Source organism: Megalobrama amblycephala, linkage group LG1 (genome assembly GCF_018812025.1).
Source record: "Megalobrama amblycephala isolate DHTTF-2021 linkage group LG1, ASM1881202v1, whole genome shotgun sequence".
Lineage (NCBI taxonomy): Eukaryota > Metazoa > Chordata > Actinopteri > Cypriniformes > Xenocyprididae > Megalobrama > Megalobrama amblycephala.
In genome coordinates, this window is record NC_063044.1 from 1,931,101 (window position 1) to 1,950,964 (window position 19,864).

General features: G+C 34.8%; 2 protein-coding genes and 1 non-coding gene across 3 annotated transcripts; all 3 read left to right on the forward strand.

The window, feature by feature from the left end:
* The first annotated feature begins 390 nt into the window (after window positions 1-390).
* On the forward strand, window positions 391-11,753 carry kri1 (KRI1 homolog). The gene is made up of 19 exons (XM_048159089.1): window positions 391-731; window positions 1,322-1,392; window positions 1,485-1,590; window positions 1,680-1,782; window positions 1,958-2,018; window positions 2,484-2,533; window positions 4,509-4,599; window positions 4,734-4,811; window positions 4,925-5,034; window positions 5,634-5,766; window positions 5,870-5,965; window positions 6,674-6,844; window positions 7,009-7,084; window positions 7,527-7,645; window positions 7,727-7,898; window positions 8,039-8,169; window positions 8,929-8,993; window positions 10,798-10,893; window positions 11,058-11,753. Exons 1-19 carry the CDS (start codon window positions 656-658, stop codon window positions 11,560-11,562), a joined length of 2,310 nt encoding a protein of 769 aa, XP_048015046.1. The 5' UTR covers window positions 391-655; the 3' UTR covers window positions 11,563-11,753.
* LOC125250670 lies at window positions 8,222-8,320 on the forward strand. Its single transcript, XR_007180835.1, has one exon. It is a non-coding gene; the product is annotated as a Z30 small nucleolar RNA (small nucleolar RNA).
* Window positions 11,754-12,896: 1,143 nt separating the features above from the next.
* spc24 (SPC24 component of NDC80 kinetochore complex) lies at window positions 12,897-17,754 on the forward strand. Its single transcript, XM_048159195.1, has 6 exons — window positions 12,897-13,046; window positions 13,937-14,130; window positions 15,762-15,906; window positions 16,170-16,274; window positions 17,385-17,461; window positions 17,552-17,754. Exons 2-6 carry the CDS (start codon window positions 13,956-13,958, stop codon window positions 17,656-17,658), a joined length of 609 nt encoding a protein of 202 aa, XP_048015152.1. The 5' UTR covers window positions 12,897-13,046; window positions 13,937-13,955; the 3' UTR covers window positions 17,659-17,754.
* The last annotated feature ends 2,110 nt before the right edge of the window (window positions 17,755-19,864 follow it).

The following is a 19,864-nucleotide window of genomic DNA, read 5'->3' on the forward strand; positions in this document are numbered from 1 at the left end:
TAATTAAAAGGAATAATAGTAGTTAATAGTTTCTTACTGGCCTGTTTAGCTGAGCCATTCAACAACAAAAAAAAGCCCTGAAAACTGATAAAAGAACACATATTATAAATATTTAATGGTAATGATTAGTTAAATGATTATACTTTCAATTAAATAGTTGCTATGGGTTTGTAAAAAGCTGTTTATATGCATGTTTGGCCTGAGTTCGTTGCATTTGCACTGTTTTGACCAGCAGGTTTCGAAGCAGTGAATCATTTTGCGAAGCAATTGGTTCAATTGATTCGAAGCTTTGAAAAGATTCATTTCTCCCATCGTGAGGTGATATACTGCCCTCTAGAGGTCTGACTGAACATGACCCTGCTTTTCCGCTACCAAGCCACGTGGAAGAACAAAGACGCACGTTTTCAGCCAAAATCCAAAATATACGGTCTAAATCTGTGACAAATTAGACTGTTTAATTTCTACGAAGAAAAAAAATGTAGCTAAAAAACATTCGGAGGAGATATTTAAACCCTGAACTCTATGACGTAGGAGGGTCATAGGTCACGTGCCCATGCTGTTCAGCAGAGTAACATGTTTAACGTGAGAATTATTCGATTTATTGAGATATTAATCTAATCTCAAATCATAAGATACACTGCAGTTGTAAACGACCATGTCGGGACTCAAGATTAATAAGAAGTTTGCAGAAAAATATGAGAAATATCGTCAGAAAGAAGAATTGCAGAGACGTAAGTAACTGCTTGAAACGCAAGCACGGGCTGTTTACACTTTCAAATATTAATAATCTGCATTTTATTATATGTATATTTTATGTGTTGAATATGGTGAATGCTCCTTATATCGATCTTAAACGTTAAATGTGCTATAATTTATTTTTGTTGTCGAGAGGCTTATGTTTATGACGATTAATGTTTGGTTATATTCATAAAGATAGTCTAATTAGGCAATTATTTTACTCTTCAAATATGAATATTCACAATGGTAACCATAATTGCTATAACGTTAGTTTACTACAGTAAAACTGTGGTACATAATACCCACGAATATTAATAAACTAGAAAGCAGATATTTTAAAAGCTTGTTCTATATGTTGAATATTTATTTATATAATCATCAGTTTACAGAAACAATGAACATAGCATAGGTAATATTTTCACAGACACTGATTCTTGAGACATGAGACAAAACATTTCCCACTACTTGGACATTTTGCTACAATTGTGTCATACAGGCAGTCATACATTTAACTTTGGAGTGAACTGTGCCTTTAGATCTGTTAATTCAAATAAATGTTACCTCTTTATATTGAATGTTCCAGTGAAGGACCGTTACGGAGACCAGGATGAGGAGAATTCATCTGATTCCTCCGACTCTGATGAGAGTGAAGTGGTAAAATATTCTCTCACTTTCTTGTTTGAAACCCTTTTGCCAACATCATACCGAGATTTCCATGTCTAATACTCTGATAAATGAATAAGTAGGAGCTGGACCCAAAGTTGGACAGGGATTTTTACAGAACGCTCTCGCTTCTGAAGAAGAAAGATCCAAAGATCTATCAGAAAGATGCCAAGTTCTACACAGAGGACGGTATGTAAAGTAGCTTCATTTTATGATTTCTACTCTGGTTAAAGCAGACCGTACTGATTCCAGCACACTGTGATTTATCTAATAACCAGCATCTGGATCAGGCAGCGATGAGCAGCCGTCCACTTCGAAAAAGGCAGAGAAACCCATGTTCTTGAAGGACTATGAGAGGAAAGTCATCCTGGAGAGAGGAGGGTAAGAAATCTTGTGTTTATAAATGATGAAAGCTGTGGATGTATTTATATATCTTTAGAAAGCTCAAATGGTGGAAGCATTATGACAATCAACTAGAGTATTTTGATAACTGAGTCTTTCTAATGTGTTCTGATTGGGTGTATATAATAAAATGATTGACAATAATTCATTTTAGGAAATATGATGATGACGAGGATGAGAGTGCTGATGAAGAAGTCTCCAGACAGATGCAGGAGGTAATTATACTTAAGATGTATAATGTTAAAAGCCACAACAGAATGAAAATTGACCCTGTTTACTTTTTAAAATGTAAATGTTCCTGTCTTATTGAGCACAATTAATCTATGCACATTATTCCAAATAATAATAAAAAAACTTAAATTTGATTACATACAATATGATAAAGTATGATTATTATGATGACTGGTTGAATAATGTTTTATTTTAAAATTGTTTAATTTTGCAAAGCAAAATGGGTTTTGAACGCAGTTTCATGTTGATAGTTTGTATCAAAGGGTCTGTGAAGATTTTAAGTTTTTTTTTTCTTGTCTTGTAGAATGATAAATTAATTCATATGGTTTTGGACTTGGTTTTTAAGATGTTTTTTTCCACTCATTAAAGTGGCTTCTTCAGTACCTGAAACTGCGTCATGACTAACATCTAATACATTAATCATGAATGTGTTTGCATTTCTATTACAGAGAGCTGCATCTCCCACCTATATTCAAGAACAGAAGGAGCTGCAGGAAAGGTAGATTGGAGATTGTCTTTGCACCATTATCTGTTTGGATCAAGTTACTTAATGTATACCATATGCAATAACTTTGCTGTCAAAAGCCGCGTTTCCACCGCAGGAAATTTCCCCAGGAACTATAGGGACTTTGGGGTGGTACTCGGTGTGTTTCGACCGCAGGAACCAGGGTCTAAATGAAGTTCCGGTTAAAAATTTTCCCCTCAGAAAGTCCCTGCTCTCGAGGTAGTACTTTTTCAAAGTACAGGAACTTTCGGGGGTGGGACTTGGGCGCTGAACATGCTGATTGGTTGAGTTCATGCAGCAATTTTGATTGGTTGACTCCACTCAGCATTTTATTTCAACCACCATTTTTAAAAGAGTTGCTTGCTATTTCAATCGACAATGGAGTTAAAAAAAATACAACCGATGAACCAACGACAAGGTTCAAGCTTTATAAGCTTATATGCGGAGGACAAAATCCAGCGGGAACTGGAACGTCGCACACAGTCCTACTTCACTTGCCTAATTTTCATAGTACTTTAGACTGCAATGGAAATGCAGACAACAATGGGTCTGGGGGAAAAAAGTTCCTGGGACAAATAGTTCCAGGAAATTTCGGTGGGAAAGCAGCTTGTGTGTCATTTATCCGTTTTCAGAAAGAGGGGTAGTTCAGGCGAAATGAAAATTCTGTCATCATCAGTGTTTATCAGTGTAATGCGCTACATATAACGTACATATAAGTTACATAATCAGATTACTTTTTTAAGTAACTATTAATGTTACGCATTACTTTTAAATTTACAATGAAATATTAATATTAAAGGATTAGTTCACTTTCAAATTAAAATTTCCTGATAATTTACTCACCATCATGTCATCCAAGATGTTCATGTCTTTCTTTCTTCAGTTGAAAAGAAATGTAGGTTTTTGATGAAATCATTCCAGGATTTTTCTCCTTATAGTGGACTTCAATGGCCTCCAAATGGTTGAAAGTCAAAATGACAGTTTCAGTGCAGCTTCAAAGGGCTTTAAACGATACCAGACGAGGAATAAGGGTCTTATCTAGAGAAACCATCACTTATTTTCTAAAAAATTTTTTAAATGTTATAAATTTCAACCATAAATGCCCATCTTGAACTAGCCCTCTTCTTCTCTATTAGAATTGCAGGATTGTAGACACTGCTAAGTGTATTACTGCCCTCCTCAGGTCAAAGTTTGAACTAAATTGTCATATACAATATGCTAGTGCAACTATATAACAATTAGTTCAAACTTTGACCTGAGAAGGGCAGTAATACACTTAGCAGTGTCTACACCGCTGGAATTCAAATAGAGAAGAAGAAGATAGCTAGTTCAAGATGAGCATTTATGGTAAAATGTATAAAATTAAAAATTTTTTAGAAAATGAGCGATGGTTTCTCTAGATAAGACCCTTATTCCTCAACTGGGATCATGTAGAGCCCTTTGAAGCTGCATTAAAACTGCAATTTTGACCTTCAACCGTTTGGAGTCCATTGAAGTCCACTATATGGAGAATAATCCTGGAATTTTTTCATCAAAAACCTTAATTTCTTTTCGACTGAAGAAAGAAAGACATGAACATCTTGGATGACATGGGGGTGAGTAAATTATCAGGAAATTTTAATTTGAAAGTAACTTTCCAACACATTACTTACCCTCATGTCGTTACAAACCTGTATGAATTCATTCCCATATGGAAATTGAGAAAAGAAAGACATATTGATTGAAACTACATGAGAGTTAGTAATTGATGACAGATTTTTCATTCATTCCTCATTTCATTGAAGTAAAACAATTGAAAGTGGGGGGAACTCACATTATGATATAAATATTTTTCTCCAATACATGTTGGCCACAATTATTAGCACCCCTAAAAGTTCTTATGAGTAAAAAAATCTCTGAAGTATATTCCCATTCAACATTTGATAGCATTACAGTGTGTTTTACTTGAGTCTGTATTTTCATTTGGCAGTTTGCGAAAGTTTGTGCAAGACAGTGATGAAGAGGACAGTGATGGTGACGGACAGCTGTTGATGCGAAGAACCAAAACACAAGAGGAGAAGGTGCTGAAATTGAGTTTCTCCTACAGTAGCTTAATTTCTGGATGTTAAAGTAGTATGTTGGATAATCGTGTAATATAAAACAGTGTTCAGTCCTAAAATTTTCTTTGTGCTTGTTTTTTTCCTGCTCTCTTAAGGACAAAGAGGAAGCTGACTACGTGGAATGGCTGAAGGGTCAGGCAGAGCTGGAGGGGCAGGAGGAAGTTCAGGACATGGTCAGTGCTTTGCTCTGGATTTAATATATTTTAGGATGTAATAATAGATAACTACAGGCTTTACTCACTCTTGCTCTTTTTGGATTGGATATCTAATGTTGATATAAATCCAGAAATACCTGAGAGACTACTGGAACGACCCCCAGCTGGATGAGAAAGAGTCTTTCCTGCGAGACTACGTGCTTAACAAGAGATACCTGGAGGAGGAGGATGAAGAAGAGAGGTGGGTTTTGTTTGTGGTGTTACAGAATTGAGTCAGTAAGTGATGACGGAGAACAAAAAGCCTATCAATTGTGAGATGTAAATGTACACTACCATTCAAAAGTTTGGGGTCGGTATGATTTTTTAAAAAAAAATGTTTTTCGAAGAAGTCTCCTATGCTTACTTAGGCTGCAATTATTTGGTCTTAAATACAGTAAAAGCAGTATTTTATGATTTAAAATAACTAATTTGTATTATATTTTAAAAAATGATTGCTGTAATCAAAGCTGAATTTTCAGCATCATTGCTCCAGTCTTCAGTGTCACATGATCCTTCAGAAATCATTCTGATATGATGATTTGATGATCAAGAAACATTTCTGATTATTATCAGTGTTGAAAACAGTTGTGCTGCTTAATATTATTTAATGAATTAAAAGTTCAAAAGAACAGCATTTTTTTAAATGAAAATCTTTTTTAACATTAAACGTCTTTTCTGCCAATTTTAATCAATTTAATGCATCTTTTCTGAATAAAAGTATTAATTTCTTTTGAATAAAATCGTACTGTTCCCAAGCATTTGAACGGTAGTGTAAGTATCTCTTTCTGTGATTGGATTTAGGATCCCCTCCTATAATGAGCTGATGCAGGATGATGTGGATGACTCAGAGGATGAAGGAGAATCATTCCTGCATAAACAGGAAGACTTTGAGAGGCATTACAACTTCCGCTTTGAGGAGCCTGATGCTGGAAAGGTAGAAGGATGTCAACATCAGCATGATTTGTCTTCAGGTTCTGTTATAGGTTTATGTTTTCTTTCTTATGATTATTACCCATCAACCCTCTCTTCCTCCACAGATCAAAACTTATCCACGCAACATTGCCACATCTGTCCGAAGCAAAGACGACAGAAGAAAGAGGAAGAGGGAGGAGGTGAAAGAGAGGAAGAAAAAGGTAAACTAACATTTTGAAAATGTTGCGTATACACACTACTGTTTAAAACTTTGGGGTCGGTTATATTTTTTAATCTTTAAATAAAAAAAGTCTCATAAATACAGTAAAAACAGTAATATTTTGAATATTTTGAAATATTACTATAATTAAATAAATATTATTATTATAATTTAAAATGACTGTTTTCTATTTGAATATATTGTAAAATGTAATTTATTCCTGTGATCAAAGCTGAATTTTCAGTATCATTACTCCAGTTTTCAGTGTCACATGATCCTTCAGAAATCATTCTGATATGATGATTTGATGCTCATGAAATATTTCTTATTATTATCAATGTTGAAAACAGTTGTGCTGCTTCATATTTTTGTGGAAACCGTGATACATTTTTTCTTAAATTCATTGATGAATATAAAGTTCAAAAGTAACTTTTGATCAATTTAATACATCTTTGCTGAATAAAACTATTAATTTGTTTAAAAAAATTGTAAAATTGTTTTTAAAAAAAAAACTGACCCCAAACTTTTGAATGATATTGTGGTTAGGACCAGTAATTCAAATGAAAACTCTCAAACCTCATTGGTTTTCACATGTCACATGATAAAATATCACCAGTACATTTTAATTTCTGGGTGAACTATTCATTTAAGTGGATTCAGAGCCAGATTTGTTTACTTCCTTACAATTCCCATTCTTAACATCCTGTAGGAGAAAGAACAGAAGCAGCAACAGCTGAAGGAACTGAAGAACCTGAAGCGAGCAGAAATCATGGACAAACTGAAGAAACTTCAGGAATTGACAGGAAATGAGCAGCTGGCCTTCAATGATGTCGACCTGGAGGGAGACTTTGACCCCCAGCAACATGACCAACTTATGCAGGTGGGGCAGAAATTACCTGTTAAAAATAGAACAAAACTGCATACAAAAGTGTCATTCAGAGTCACAGCTTATAATGAAATTTGTATTTAGCTATTTGATATTTACATTGAGCTGCATGTACTTTCATGGATTTGACTACTCACATTCTTCATTCTCATCTGCAGAAGTTCTTTGGGGATGAATACTATGGAGGGGAAGAGGAAGAGAAACCACAGTTTGATGGTGACGATGATTTAGAAGGTAACATTGTGTCTCTTGGATGGATGTGTTCACATACCCCACCAAACATAAAAGAAAGAAATGAATGCCTTTATTCAGAAAGGACACATTAAATTGATCTAAAGTGACAGTAAAGACATACATAACATTACAAAAGATTTTTATTTCAAATAAATGTTGCTCTTTGGAACTTTCTATTTATTAAATCGTGAAAATTGTAAAATGGTGTTTTCAACATTTATCATAATAATGTTTCTTGAGCATCAAATCATCATATCAGAATGATTTCTGAAGGATCATGTGACACTGAAGACTGGAGTAATGATGCTGAAAATTCAGCTTTGATCACAGGAATAAATTACACTTTAAAATATATTCAAATAGAACAGTTATTTTAAATAAATATTTCATATATATAACTGTTTAATTTTTTTGATGATGTGAATATATTGTGATTTGTTAGAAAACTGGAACTGGGATACATGGGTGGGAAACGAGGCGAATGAGGAAGAGGATTGGGAAGAGGAAGATTATACTATGGAGGAAGAAAATCAGCCCAACTGTGAAGATCCTGACTTTATAGTAAGATCTTCTCTCGTTATTGAGGCACAAATGCAACAGCGAACTGCAATATTCTAATCACATTTGAAATCTTTTGGATAGATGGATGCTGACTATGATCCAAGTCAACAGCCCATTTCTAAAAAGAAGAGAAAGAAAGAGAAAGGGGAGAAGAAAAAGAAGACCAAAGAGGACGCCCCTCTCATGGGAAAGAAGAGGAAGAAGTCTCTCTTTGCTGAGATCATCACCAAAAACAAGCCTGTCTTTGATCCAAGTGAGTGTTGGATGTTTAAAACTGAAGTATGTCATTTTTTTTTTCAAACAGAGCAAAAGGAAAATCCCGCCCAAAATTCACACTTTTGTGTTCACTAAGGTGTAATCCTAAAATCTTCTCTGTCCTGGTTGTGTTTCCAGAGGAGAAGACCTTTGAGCAGTACTTGGATGAGTACTATAAACTGGATTATGAGGACATCATTGATGACTTGCCATGCAGATTTCGCTACAGAGAAGTTGTACCGAATGACTTCGGCCTGTCCACTGATGAGGTGAGGAGCTCACGAGCAACAGTAATGCCTGGATGATGATTGACTCTGAGTTCTGTGCTGATGAGCTGTGATTGTGTCTGACCTGGTATTGCTGTTCCTCCGGGAATAACTCTGACCAGGGTCTGAGGACTGTAATCTTCTCTCTGAGCAGATCTGCATTAAAGACCACCAGTGTAGACTAGCGTTTGTCTCACATTTAGATCAGACATTCAAAGCAAATCTTAGAGCCACTCTGTGGTCCATGAGCATCAAATCCTCATATCAGAATGATTTCTGAAGGATCATGTGACACTGAGGACTGGAGTAATGATGCTGAAAATTCAGCTTTGATCACAGGAATAAATTACATTATAAACTATATTAAAGCAGTTATTTTAACAATATCTCACAATTTTTTACTACATTTATAATAAATTATATGTAGTAAAAAATAGTGAGATATTCAAAGCAAATGGAATTACTGATTTATAATAAATTATAAATGTAAAAGTAGAGAAGATATTTTAAATATTCCATTTATAACCATTTATAACATTTTTGGTTAAATAAACGCAGTCTTGGTGAGCATAAAGAGACTTTCAAAACATTTGAACAGTAGTATTAATGGATTTTGTTTTTGTGTGTATGATTTAATATAGATAATTTTTCATAAACTATTCTCTGTGACTTATTTACTAGTATCTTCTTAAGGTGTAAAACACTTTTGAAGTCATCTGGCTAATATTTTCATGTTATTCTCACCTGAACCTCTTTCCATAGATCCTGAAAGCAGAAGAAAAGGAGTTGAACCGCTGGTGCTCACTGAGGAAGACCTGCATGTACAGGTAGCGTACAGTAGTTTTTGTGATTCGTATAAATTGCCTTTGCTATAAATAGCCACAACTGTTGTTAAGTTTTGGAATATACAGGTGCTGGTCATATAATTAGAATATCATCAAAAAGTTGATTTATTTCACTAATTCCATTCAAAAAGTGAAACTTGTATATTATATTCATTCATTACACACAGACTGATATATTTCAAATGTTTATTTCTTTTGATGATTATAACTGACAACTAAGGAAAATCCCAAATTCAGTATCTCAGAAAATTAGAATATTACTTAAGACCAATACAAAGAAAGGATTTTTAAAAATCTTGGCCAACTGAAAAGTATGAACATGAAAAGTATGAGCATGTACAGCACTCAATACTTAGTTGGGGCTCCTTTTGCCTGAATTACTGCAGCAATGCGGCGTGGCATGGAGTCGATCAATCTGTGGCACTGCTCAGGTGTTATGAGAGCCCAGGTTGCTCTGATAGTGGCCTTCAGCTCTTCAGCATTGTTGGGTCTGGCATATCACATCTTCCTCTTCACAATACCCCATAGATTTTCTGTGGGGTTAAGGTCAGGCGAGTTTGCTGGCCAATTAAGAACAGGGACACCATGGTCCTTAAACCAGGTACTGGTAGCTTTGGCACTGTGTGCAGGTGCCAAGTCCTGTTGGAAAATGAAATCTGCATCTCCGTAAAGTTGGTCAGCAGCAGGAAGCATGAAGTGCTCTAAAACTTCCTGGTATACGGCTGCGTTGACCTTGGACCGCAGAAAACACAGTGGACCAACACCAGCAGATGACATGGCATCCCAAACCATCACTGACTGTGGAAACTTTACACTGGACCTCAAACAATGTGGATTGTGTGCCTCTCCTCTCTTCCTCCAGACTCTGGGACCCTGATTTCCAAAGGAAATTAAAAATTTAGTTTCATCAGAGAACAAAACTTTGGACCACTCAGCAGCAGTCCAGTCCTTTTTGTCTTTAGACGCTTCTGACGCTGTCTGTTGTTCAAGAGTGGCTTGACACAAGGAATGCGACAGCTGAAACCCATGTCTTGCATACGTCTGTGCGTAGTGGTTCTTGAAGCACTGACTCCAGCTGCAGTCCTCTCTTTGTGAATCTCCCCCACATTTTTGAATGGGTTTTGTTTCACAATCCTCTCCAGGGTGCGGTTATCTCTATTGCTTGTACACTTTTTTTCTACCACATCTTTTCCTTCCCTTCGCCTCTCTATTAATGTGCTTGGACACAGAGCTCTGTGAACAGCCAGTCTCTTTTGCAATGACCTTTTGTGTCTTGCCCTCCTTGTGCAAGGTGTCAATGGTTGTCTTTTGGACAACTGTCAAGTCAGCAGTCTTCCCCATGATTGTGTAGCCTACAGAACTAGACTGAGAGACCATTTAAAGGCCTTTGCAGGTGTTTTGAGTTAATTAGCTGATTAGAGTGTGGCACCAGGTGTCTTCAATATTGAACCTTTTCACAATATTCTAATTTTCTGAGATACTGAATTTGGGATTTTCCTTAGTTGTCAGTTATAATCATCAAAATTAAAAGAAATAAACATTTGAAATATATCAGTCTGTGTGTAATGAATGAATATAATATACACGTTTCACTTTTTGAATGGAATTAGTGAAATAAATCAACTTTTTGATGATATTCTAATTATATGACCAGCACCTGTATAGTGATATTATGTAGGGAAAATAGCTCATGAATATTTTGAGTGCATTTTCCAATTATTTTCTTGATTATTCCTCTGTCCTGGAATAAATTTTGATGCATTTTGCTTCATTTTTCCTTGTTTAGGTCAGAGAATGATGAACTCAGTGACGTGAAGAACTTCCAGATCAAAGCACGGAATACCAGGAAGAAACAGCAAGTGTTTGTGTCTTTGTATAATGAGTGAGTGTCGCTTTAAACATCATAGTAAATGAAAATGAACCTCATACAAATGATACTAAGCTTTGCACCAGTTTACATTTGAAAATGCTTTTCTGAGATCAATTTCCACTCCCCATCATATGAGCACTTGTGTTTTAGTGTATTTGTGCTTATTTTTTACCCAGGAACGCCGGTCAGGAGGAGCTGATGGAGTCTAAGGGGAAGGTGGGTAAGAAGAGGAGGGATCGTCTAAAGTGGGCCGAGGTCAAGAAAGAGACGACAGATCTGACAGAAGAGACATCTGAAAGACTTCCAGCAGACAGCATAGAGCAAGCAGACATCCAGGACCTTAAAGAAGTCGCTGCAAAGGATGAAGGGGAGGATGACGAGGAGTTCCTGGTTCCTAAGAAAAAGATGAAGCAGGAAGAGACTGCAGTAACCCCAAAAGAGGAGGTGGCCAGTAAAAAGACTGAAAAGCATAAACGGCCTAAAAAGAAAATGAGGCGGCCAGGTGGACGCCTGCTGTCCAGATCCATGACGGTGAAGGTGGCTGGCCGAGAGTTCAGCAGACAGAGACTCCAAGCCTACGGGCTGAATCCAAAGAGACTCCACTTCAGAGAGCTGTACAGACAGAAACAAAAAGAACAAGAAAAAAAGCAGGAAAAGCAGGAGAAAAAGAGCAAACAGTGATGCTGAAAATAAATGGCATTTTGAGTATGAGTTTGGCATATTGAAAAATTGTTAATAAGGGGGACCAGAAAACATTTTTTTAATTTTAACACATTGCTTTCATTTTAAAAATGTTACCTGAATGTTTTATCTGTTATTAAAAAATTAAAAAAGCAGTTGTTATAAATAAAGACACTCTTTTTTCTCATTCATTTTCTTCATATTTCTTCACTTTACTTTTGCAAATGGAAAAATATTGCATTTTAGTCTTTATCCTAAGTTTATCAGTTCTGAGCTACTCCAGGCCCTTTTAAAATATACAAAATACAAAGATCAACACTTTATTTTTTATTGCAATTGTAAAGAATTCAAAGATAACATTAATGAAATACAACTTTAAGAACATAAAGAAAGGCAGGAACAACAAAAAAGAAAAGAGGATTTAAAACAAACACCAAAACAAGTATTAATCACGGTACATGAAAGATCTCATCACGTCTTCAAAAAAGAAATACATTTTTTGTTATTAATTACTCTTAGTGATTTGATTAAATGTTCTACTTCACAAATAAGAAATCTATAAAAGTAGGCATTTTCTTAAGAAACCTTTGTTTGTGAAAATAGATTTTTTCCACAAGGATAAGAAAGTTAACGGTAGACTCAAAAGATTTGTTTTTGGTTTTCAAAAAAGCAAACAACATCCTTAATGTGTAAATTACAGTTCAGAAAAACAATAGGAACTCAAATCTTTACAGAAAAGTGATGAAACATTTTATTTTGAGAAAAATAAATGACAAATATCTTCACTTTCTTTTTTACAGAAGGTGCATATATCAGCTACATCACAAATGATACTAACAATACATTTAAAATTAATTGGTTTGCTTGGGTCAGATTCTATGTGGGTTTTTTTATCCCTATTACTCCACTGGTAAATTACCTGTTAAACTGGCCAGATTTCATCAAGCTTTGTTAGCCTGGAAACTGCTTTACAACCACAACTTTTCCCTCACAGAACCATCTTAGGGAATAATTCGGATATTAAAATTAGAAATAGATCAACACTTTATTGACGACGTAAAGAGATTTGTAAGAGATGAATATTATTTAAATTTCAAAACAGCTTTTTGAAGTCATAATGAGAAATAAAAAAAGTTTTGATTAGGGAAAACAAAAGGCCGCTGCAACTACATCGCTTTGACAGACAGACGACGAGAAAAAGAAAGCGGCTTGCTTGTGTGGATTTGGCCGGATTTGACATGCGATATTTAGGTGTCTCATAGTGGCCTGACAGAAATTCTAGAGTCGCTATGTAAAACAAACTCAACTAGTTTAGATAGGCACATAATGATTTTTATATAGGATCTACTATATTAAAACAATGATCTTATATGGTGAAAACAAAATGCTTGAAGCATTGAGGCTGTTTTTTATTCAGGCGCGACGCGGGGAAGCGCGCCAAACAGCCGCCAGTTTGAAATCCGGATAAACAGCGCGAGCACTGGGTGAGATTATTTGCTCTGAAATACACTCCAGTACAAATTATATTGTACATTTTCATTGTTATTCGTTATTTGGATCAGTGTTTCAAAACGCTAGGCTGACTGAATAAAGAAAACATGTGTTTGCGATGCGTTATTGTGTGGTTGTATAGTTTTGAGTTGTTTATGTTTGCTCAATAACATTATGTGATTTCATTTTAACATTAATAACTGTCCTACTAAAATATATTTTAACAGCCAACAGAGCTTCTAACTAATGATTTGCTGTATTTTATTTATATAACCATTCACTGATGTACATCCATTTTTATGCCTTACAAACTTAAATGTTTGGTTTGTGTGTTGTAACGTTATACTACATTGATTTTGCAAGATCTACTTATTACCAATATAATCTAGCAGGCTAACATAGGTAAGGGTTTTGATGAATTTGTAAAAAATTATATGTCATTTTTTTACAAATTCATCAAAACACTTATAAGAGTAACATACTCTTATGTTGAAAATGTGTGTCATTTATACAGTTAAATTATAGCTGTAGAATTTCCAACATATTATTGCAGATTTTATTAATAACATTTGGCATTTAATTTTTTTTTTTTTTTCTGGGGAAACAAAAATTAATTTTGTTTGGTTAAAATGCATTTACTATAACTCAAATTAGTAATTTATTATTCTTAGTATAACAGAGATCTTTTCTGTATTTCACCTCTGCTCTAGCCTGTTTACTGATCTCTTTTTTTCTAAACATAGTATTGACTGTATACTATGAATATAGTTGACTCTATGACATACTTGTTTTGTTCCTCATTTGTAAGCTGCTTTGTCTGCTAAATGAATAAATGTTCTGTCATAGCATCTTATAGCTTCACCTTTTCATTTTTCTTTTGCAGAAATATAATCAATGCAGACATGTCACAGAACGAAACGATGCATGATGACGACCTTGAGAAATCTGGGGAAGCATTGATCGAGTTCATCAAGAGCAGTAAGGCAGAGAGCGCTCTTCGAGGAGCCAGAGAAAAACTGCAGGAGTTCTTTGATCACCACATCAAGACCAAGAAGACCACAACCGAGCTCTTAAATGGTATTACTTTAGTACTAATATTAACTTTCAACTTGCTAATCAGTATCAACTGAATACAATAAACATTAAAAAAGCAATTAATGACTATATTGTAGTGACACGACTATGTTTGTCACATATGTCCCAATCATGTCACATATTTAATTCTACAAGTGACATCCTTTTATCAGAAATAAATATGATTTTTTTATGTGTTTTTAAAGTCACCATGAAATCAGAATTGACCATTCTTATGGATTGGGTATTTGTTATAAATGATTTATCCGTGCACATCATTATATTGTTATTAAATGCATGGCCCTTTAATCAAAATATATTCCCCTCCCTCTTGCGGTGACATCTCTTCTCTGATGACGGGTTTACTGGCATTAGGGCGAGACAACCTGTCACTCACATGCAGAGGTCGCGTTAGACTTTCTCATTGTCTGTCACTTTGATGGACAGTCAAAAAAATTCTGTCATAATCTATTAATACCCCTCATTTTAATTTTCATATTTTAATGATAATAAGACTTTTAATAGCTTTTGTTTTTGTTCACATTTTCAGTTTTAATCATGAACTTACAGGACGGGCATATAGGCTATATTAAGCATTTATTTAAGAAGAGAACAACGACTGTTTGTTCAACACCACGCGGAGTAGATGAATGTTTGTTTCTTCCCTCGCAGTGACAGCATAGGTCACTAAAACATCACCTTTGTGCCTGAACAGACAAATATGAACAACACAATATTACAAAATACAATTAGATTATAATATGAACAAAACGTCCACGAAAACAACTAAAAATGCTGTATTATTCATGCCAGGCCAGTAGTTGGCGATGTCACTTTGTAAAGAAACAATACGCGCCTATAGACTGAACATGTAATACGCATGCACATGTCGTCACAGTTTTCATAAATTCGTGTTTTTGTAGTTTACATGACAATAGATGATAACAGTATTGTTTTCAAAAAATTGTACGCTGAAAACTGTTTTCAAAAGTTTGCATTTTCAGGCCCCCAAAATGCCATTGACGTGTAAATGAACGGCCAATTTTTTAGCTGAAAATGGTGTCTTGTGTCTTGGCTCCTTAGTGTGACCTGTCAAAATGATGGATGGCCCTCAGATTTTAAGGTCACTGCCAAAAAAAAGAAAAAAAAAAAAAAAAAAATCAGTCAATGACGGAAAATATTTGTTTAACACGACCTCTGCTCACATGATATCGACCAATAGCAAACCACAACCATCCAATCAATTCCCCATGGACAAAATCAAGACCTGCCCTACAATTTTTCTTGTTCCAGAAGCCGTTTTATACAGATATATGTCACAAAAGGGAAGAAGAGAGTGCCGCATCTTCTGTTTCATGCCGACTTTAACTGCAAAAAAAATGCAACTTTTGGTCAAAATAAATAATAAATCAAGGAAGATGATAAAAGTCATGCTAATATTACACCTCACTGGAAAAGGAAGGTTAAGTCAAGCACGATGCATTGTGCGATACTGTATTGCACAATCCCAGTACAATACTGAACGTGTTGGCAAATGTAGGTGTTCATTGTTTTATTTCATGCACATAAAACATTTGCATATTAAAAAATGTTAAACTTGAGACGTTTCTTACTGTGTTTTCCTCTCTTTAAAGATCTTGTTCATGCAGAAGAAGTGGTCGGCCACAAGCTTCTGGATTTAGAGCGGCAGAAGAGCCAGATATTGCAGGAGATCGAGATGATGGAGCAGGAAGTGCAGCGGAGTCTGTCCAAAAGCCATATTCTAGACTCAGAGCAGGAGTATCCTTCCCGAGGCCTGAACCAGAACCTGCTCTCAGTAGAACCACTGAGAGGTCATATTTATTTACATTACTGTAGATGTCAGGTGACCGAGATGCATTGTAAATTTGATGCACACAGATTTTTCAGTCGCTGAATGTTACACAGATAAGATCTGTTTTCTTTTACCAAAGCATGAGTGTTGTTTCAGTTACTTTTTGATCATGCACATTGTTGTTTGTTTGGTTGTTCACTGTGGTTTTCCGCCTTAACTGGTGGGTCAGATTCTTACAGAAAGAGTTGGAAAAACTCAGAGATGCTGAGCTAGAAATTCAAACCCTGCAACAGGAAGTGGATGAGGACACAACTGAGGTCATTCCTTCAGCCATGTAAGTACTGGACTGGCTTTAGTTTACCTTATAAGAGTGAATCTCTTAAGATCTTGGTATAGTTGGGACAAAAAGTGTAATTGTCTTAAAGATGTGTGTTTATAATGACAAAGAACTAGATAATACAAGATTTACCTGCTGAAATTGTCCAGTTTTCTACCCTTCAAAAGTTTGGGGTCAGTTAGATTTTTTTTTTTTTTTTTTTTGTTCATCAAGGCTGCATTTATTTGACCAAAAATACAGTAAAAACAGTAATATTCTGAAATATTATTACAAATTAAAATAACAGTTTTCAGTTTTAAAATAATATTAATAATAATAATACTTATTTAAAAATAATAATAATATTTCTGTGATGTCATTACTCTAGTCTTCAATGTCTCATGATCTCTCAGAAATCTTTCTAATATGATGATTTACTCAAGAAAAAATATTTGTATTATTATAAATATTGAAAACGGTTGTGCTTCTTAAAGTCACCAGGGAATCAAAATTGAAAATTTCTGTTTTTTAATGAAATATTGCAGTATTCATTATAAATGATTTAACCATGCACATCATTATATTTTTAATTAATGTTCCCTCGTAATCTTTAATCAGAATAACTTCGCCTCACATGAGATCGGCCAATAGCAAATCACAACCATCCATATAAATTCCCCGTGGACAAAATCAAGTCCCGCCCTACATGTTTTTCTTTTTCCAAAAGCCGTTTAGAATAGATTAGCGCAACTTCCGTTTCATGCAGACTTCAATATTTTTGTGGAAACGGTGACTTTTTTTTTTTTTTTTTGTGGATTTTTTGATGCATAGAACCGCATTTATTTGAAATAGAAATCTTTTGTAACATTATAAATGTCTTCACTGTCACTTTTGATCAATGTAATGCATTCACCTTGCTGAAAAGAGTATTCATTTTTTTGCCAAAAAAAAAAAAAATTATACTGACCTCATTATGATAGGTTCACATGGTCATGGAAAACCTGAAAATATCAGGGAATTTAAAATTTGTGATTTCAGAGTGCAGAAGTCTTAGACATTTTTACACAGTGTACATTAATGAAATCATGTCCAGTAAATTTTTCTTTTCCTGCTGTCCATTTGATTTAGATATGTTGCTCAGCTCTATTATAAAGTTACCAAGATAAAGCTGGAGGTGGACACAGAGCCGCACATACTGAGGGGAGGTAATCCTGACACATTTACTGTATATGCAGATGATCAGCATAGTAGCTTTATGTTCTAGACTGTATGAAATCCCCTTTGTTTCTTGGCAGTTCACTACGGTGCGGATGTGGCAACCCCCATCAACATAGACACATCCACCCGTTCTCCCTGCGAAGTCAGCGATGACCTGTGGAACCTGGTCAATACTGAATGGTAGACCTGGTGCACATGAACGGTGTTCGCTAATTTACTGTTTGTTTTTATGTATGTGTTTGTATATATAAATCTGTTAATAAATTGGCCTTAATTGCTACCTTTGCGTCACAAACCACAAGATGTCACTATGCATTCAAAAATTACCCCCCACAGATTGAAGTACACTTTTTACATGCCCTGAATAGCATTTTATGATTGTTTTTATTCATCCCTTGTTATAAGGATCTCCTGCTAATTCCATAGAGCAGAGATTTTGATCTTATGAAATTTAAAATCTTTTTTGCAGACATTGCACAGCACTGGTGGAAACATTACACTGAAAAGTATTACAAAGAAAAAATAATTTACACTCTTTGACATAATTGACAAGGACATGCAGCATATTTAAAAACAGGGGTGGATGGGTTGTATCTGGCATTAACATGACAGGGAGTGCTTTTTAGTGTCTCTTTGGGTGTGAATAGGAATTTTGTTTGTAATTTGTACTGCCTTTTTGGTGCTTAAAGGGTTAGTTGACCCAAAAATTAAAATTATATCATTAATTACTTACCCTAATGTCATTTCACACCCGTAAGACCTTCGTCCATCTTCAGAACACTAATTAAGATATTTTTGATAAAATTCAATGGCTCAGTGAGGCCTGCATAGCCAGCAATTTAATTAACACTTTTAGATGTCCAAAAAGGTACTAAAAATATTTAAATCAGTTCATGTGACTACAGTGGTTCTAAATATTATAAAGTGACGAGAATACTTTTCGTGCGCATAAAAAACAAAATAATGACTTTTCAACAATATCTAGTGATGGCCGACTTCAAAACACTGCTTTGAAGCTTTATGAATCTTTTGTTTCGAATCAGTGTTTCAGAGCGCCAAAGTCATTTAATTTCAGTAAATGAGGCTTCGTTACATCATAAGTGTTTCGCAATTTCAATAGATCATGTGACTTTGGCCATCCGAACCACTGATTCGATACAAAAGATTCGTATGAAGCTTCATGAAGCAGTGTTTTGAAATCACCCATCACTAGATATTGTTGAAAAGTCATTATTTTGGGTTTTTTGGTGCACAAAAAATATTCCTGTCACTTCATAATATTAAGGTTGAACCACTGTAGTCACATGAACTGTTTTAAATATGTTTTTAGTAGCTTTCTGGGCAATTTTTTGTACATGTAATAGTGTTGACGTGCCAATAAAAAAGGTAATCAATCACCGTTGAACCCTTAAAATGAACAACTCTTGAGCAGAATATATATATATATATATATATATATATATATATATATATATATATATAATATTCAGTATTGCGCAAAAATCTTAGGCCACCATTAGATGTTGTTTTAGTAATAATATAATGACCATATATAATTATTTCTCAGTCTCTTTATCAGAAAATACAGTAAATTTGTATGTAAAAATCAGAAAACAGCTTTTATATGCTAAAGTGGCAAACATTTCTGAGAAAAAGAAAGTCCAGGAGGTCACACTACATACTGATTTTTGTTTAAAGAAACAATTTTGTTCAGATTTATTAATAAGTGATTTAATAAGTAATTTTGTAAAGCTCCAGCCTCAAGTCAATTGAAATATTTTAATAGATATTTTTAAATATGTGTAAAGATGTAGGACATAAAGTATCGCTGAGCTTTGTGCTAGTCATTTTTTTCCCTCATCTTTTCTTTCTTTACTTTCACTACACTACTTTCACTGTTTTTATTTTCACTACTTTGGGATATTTCTGTCAGTGCATATGGATGTGTATTCTTTCAAAAGTCTAGTCATCCTACTCTATTTGCATGAACATTTTAACCTTTATTTGTCTTACTTCAAAAATGAGTCAGATTTTGCCCTTGAGGTGCAGAGACGAGCCTTTTCAGCTTCAGTAAACATCCGGACTGGCACGAGCTTAAGGCCTTTTTTCTGTAGGGGTTTTTTGCAAAGACAGAGCAGTGAGAAATTCTGTGTGTGGCTCATGCCTTGTGAAAAGACAAAACCACAGTAAAGTTTAGTTTATGCTTGGTTAACATGTGGTGTGGGTGTGATTGAGGAAGCTGGAAATCAGCTCGACTCACTTTGAGAAAATTGTTTCATTTTCATTGCAATTGAGCAGCATTCTTGTTTTCACATACACCTACATATCTATATTGTGTCACCCTCTATTTTTATTTTTCATGGGAAACAATGTAATATGATGTAGCGCGA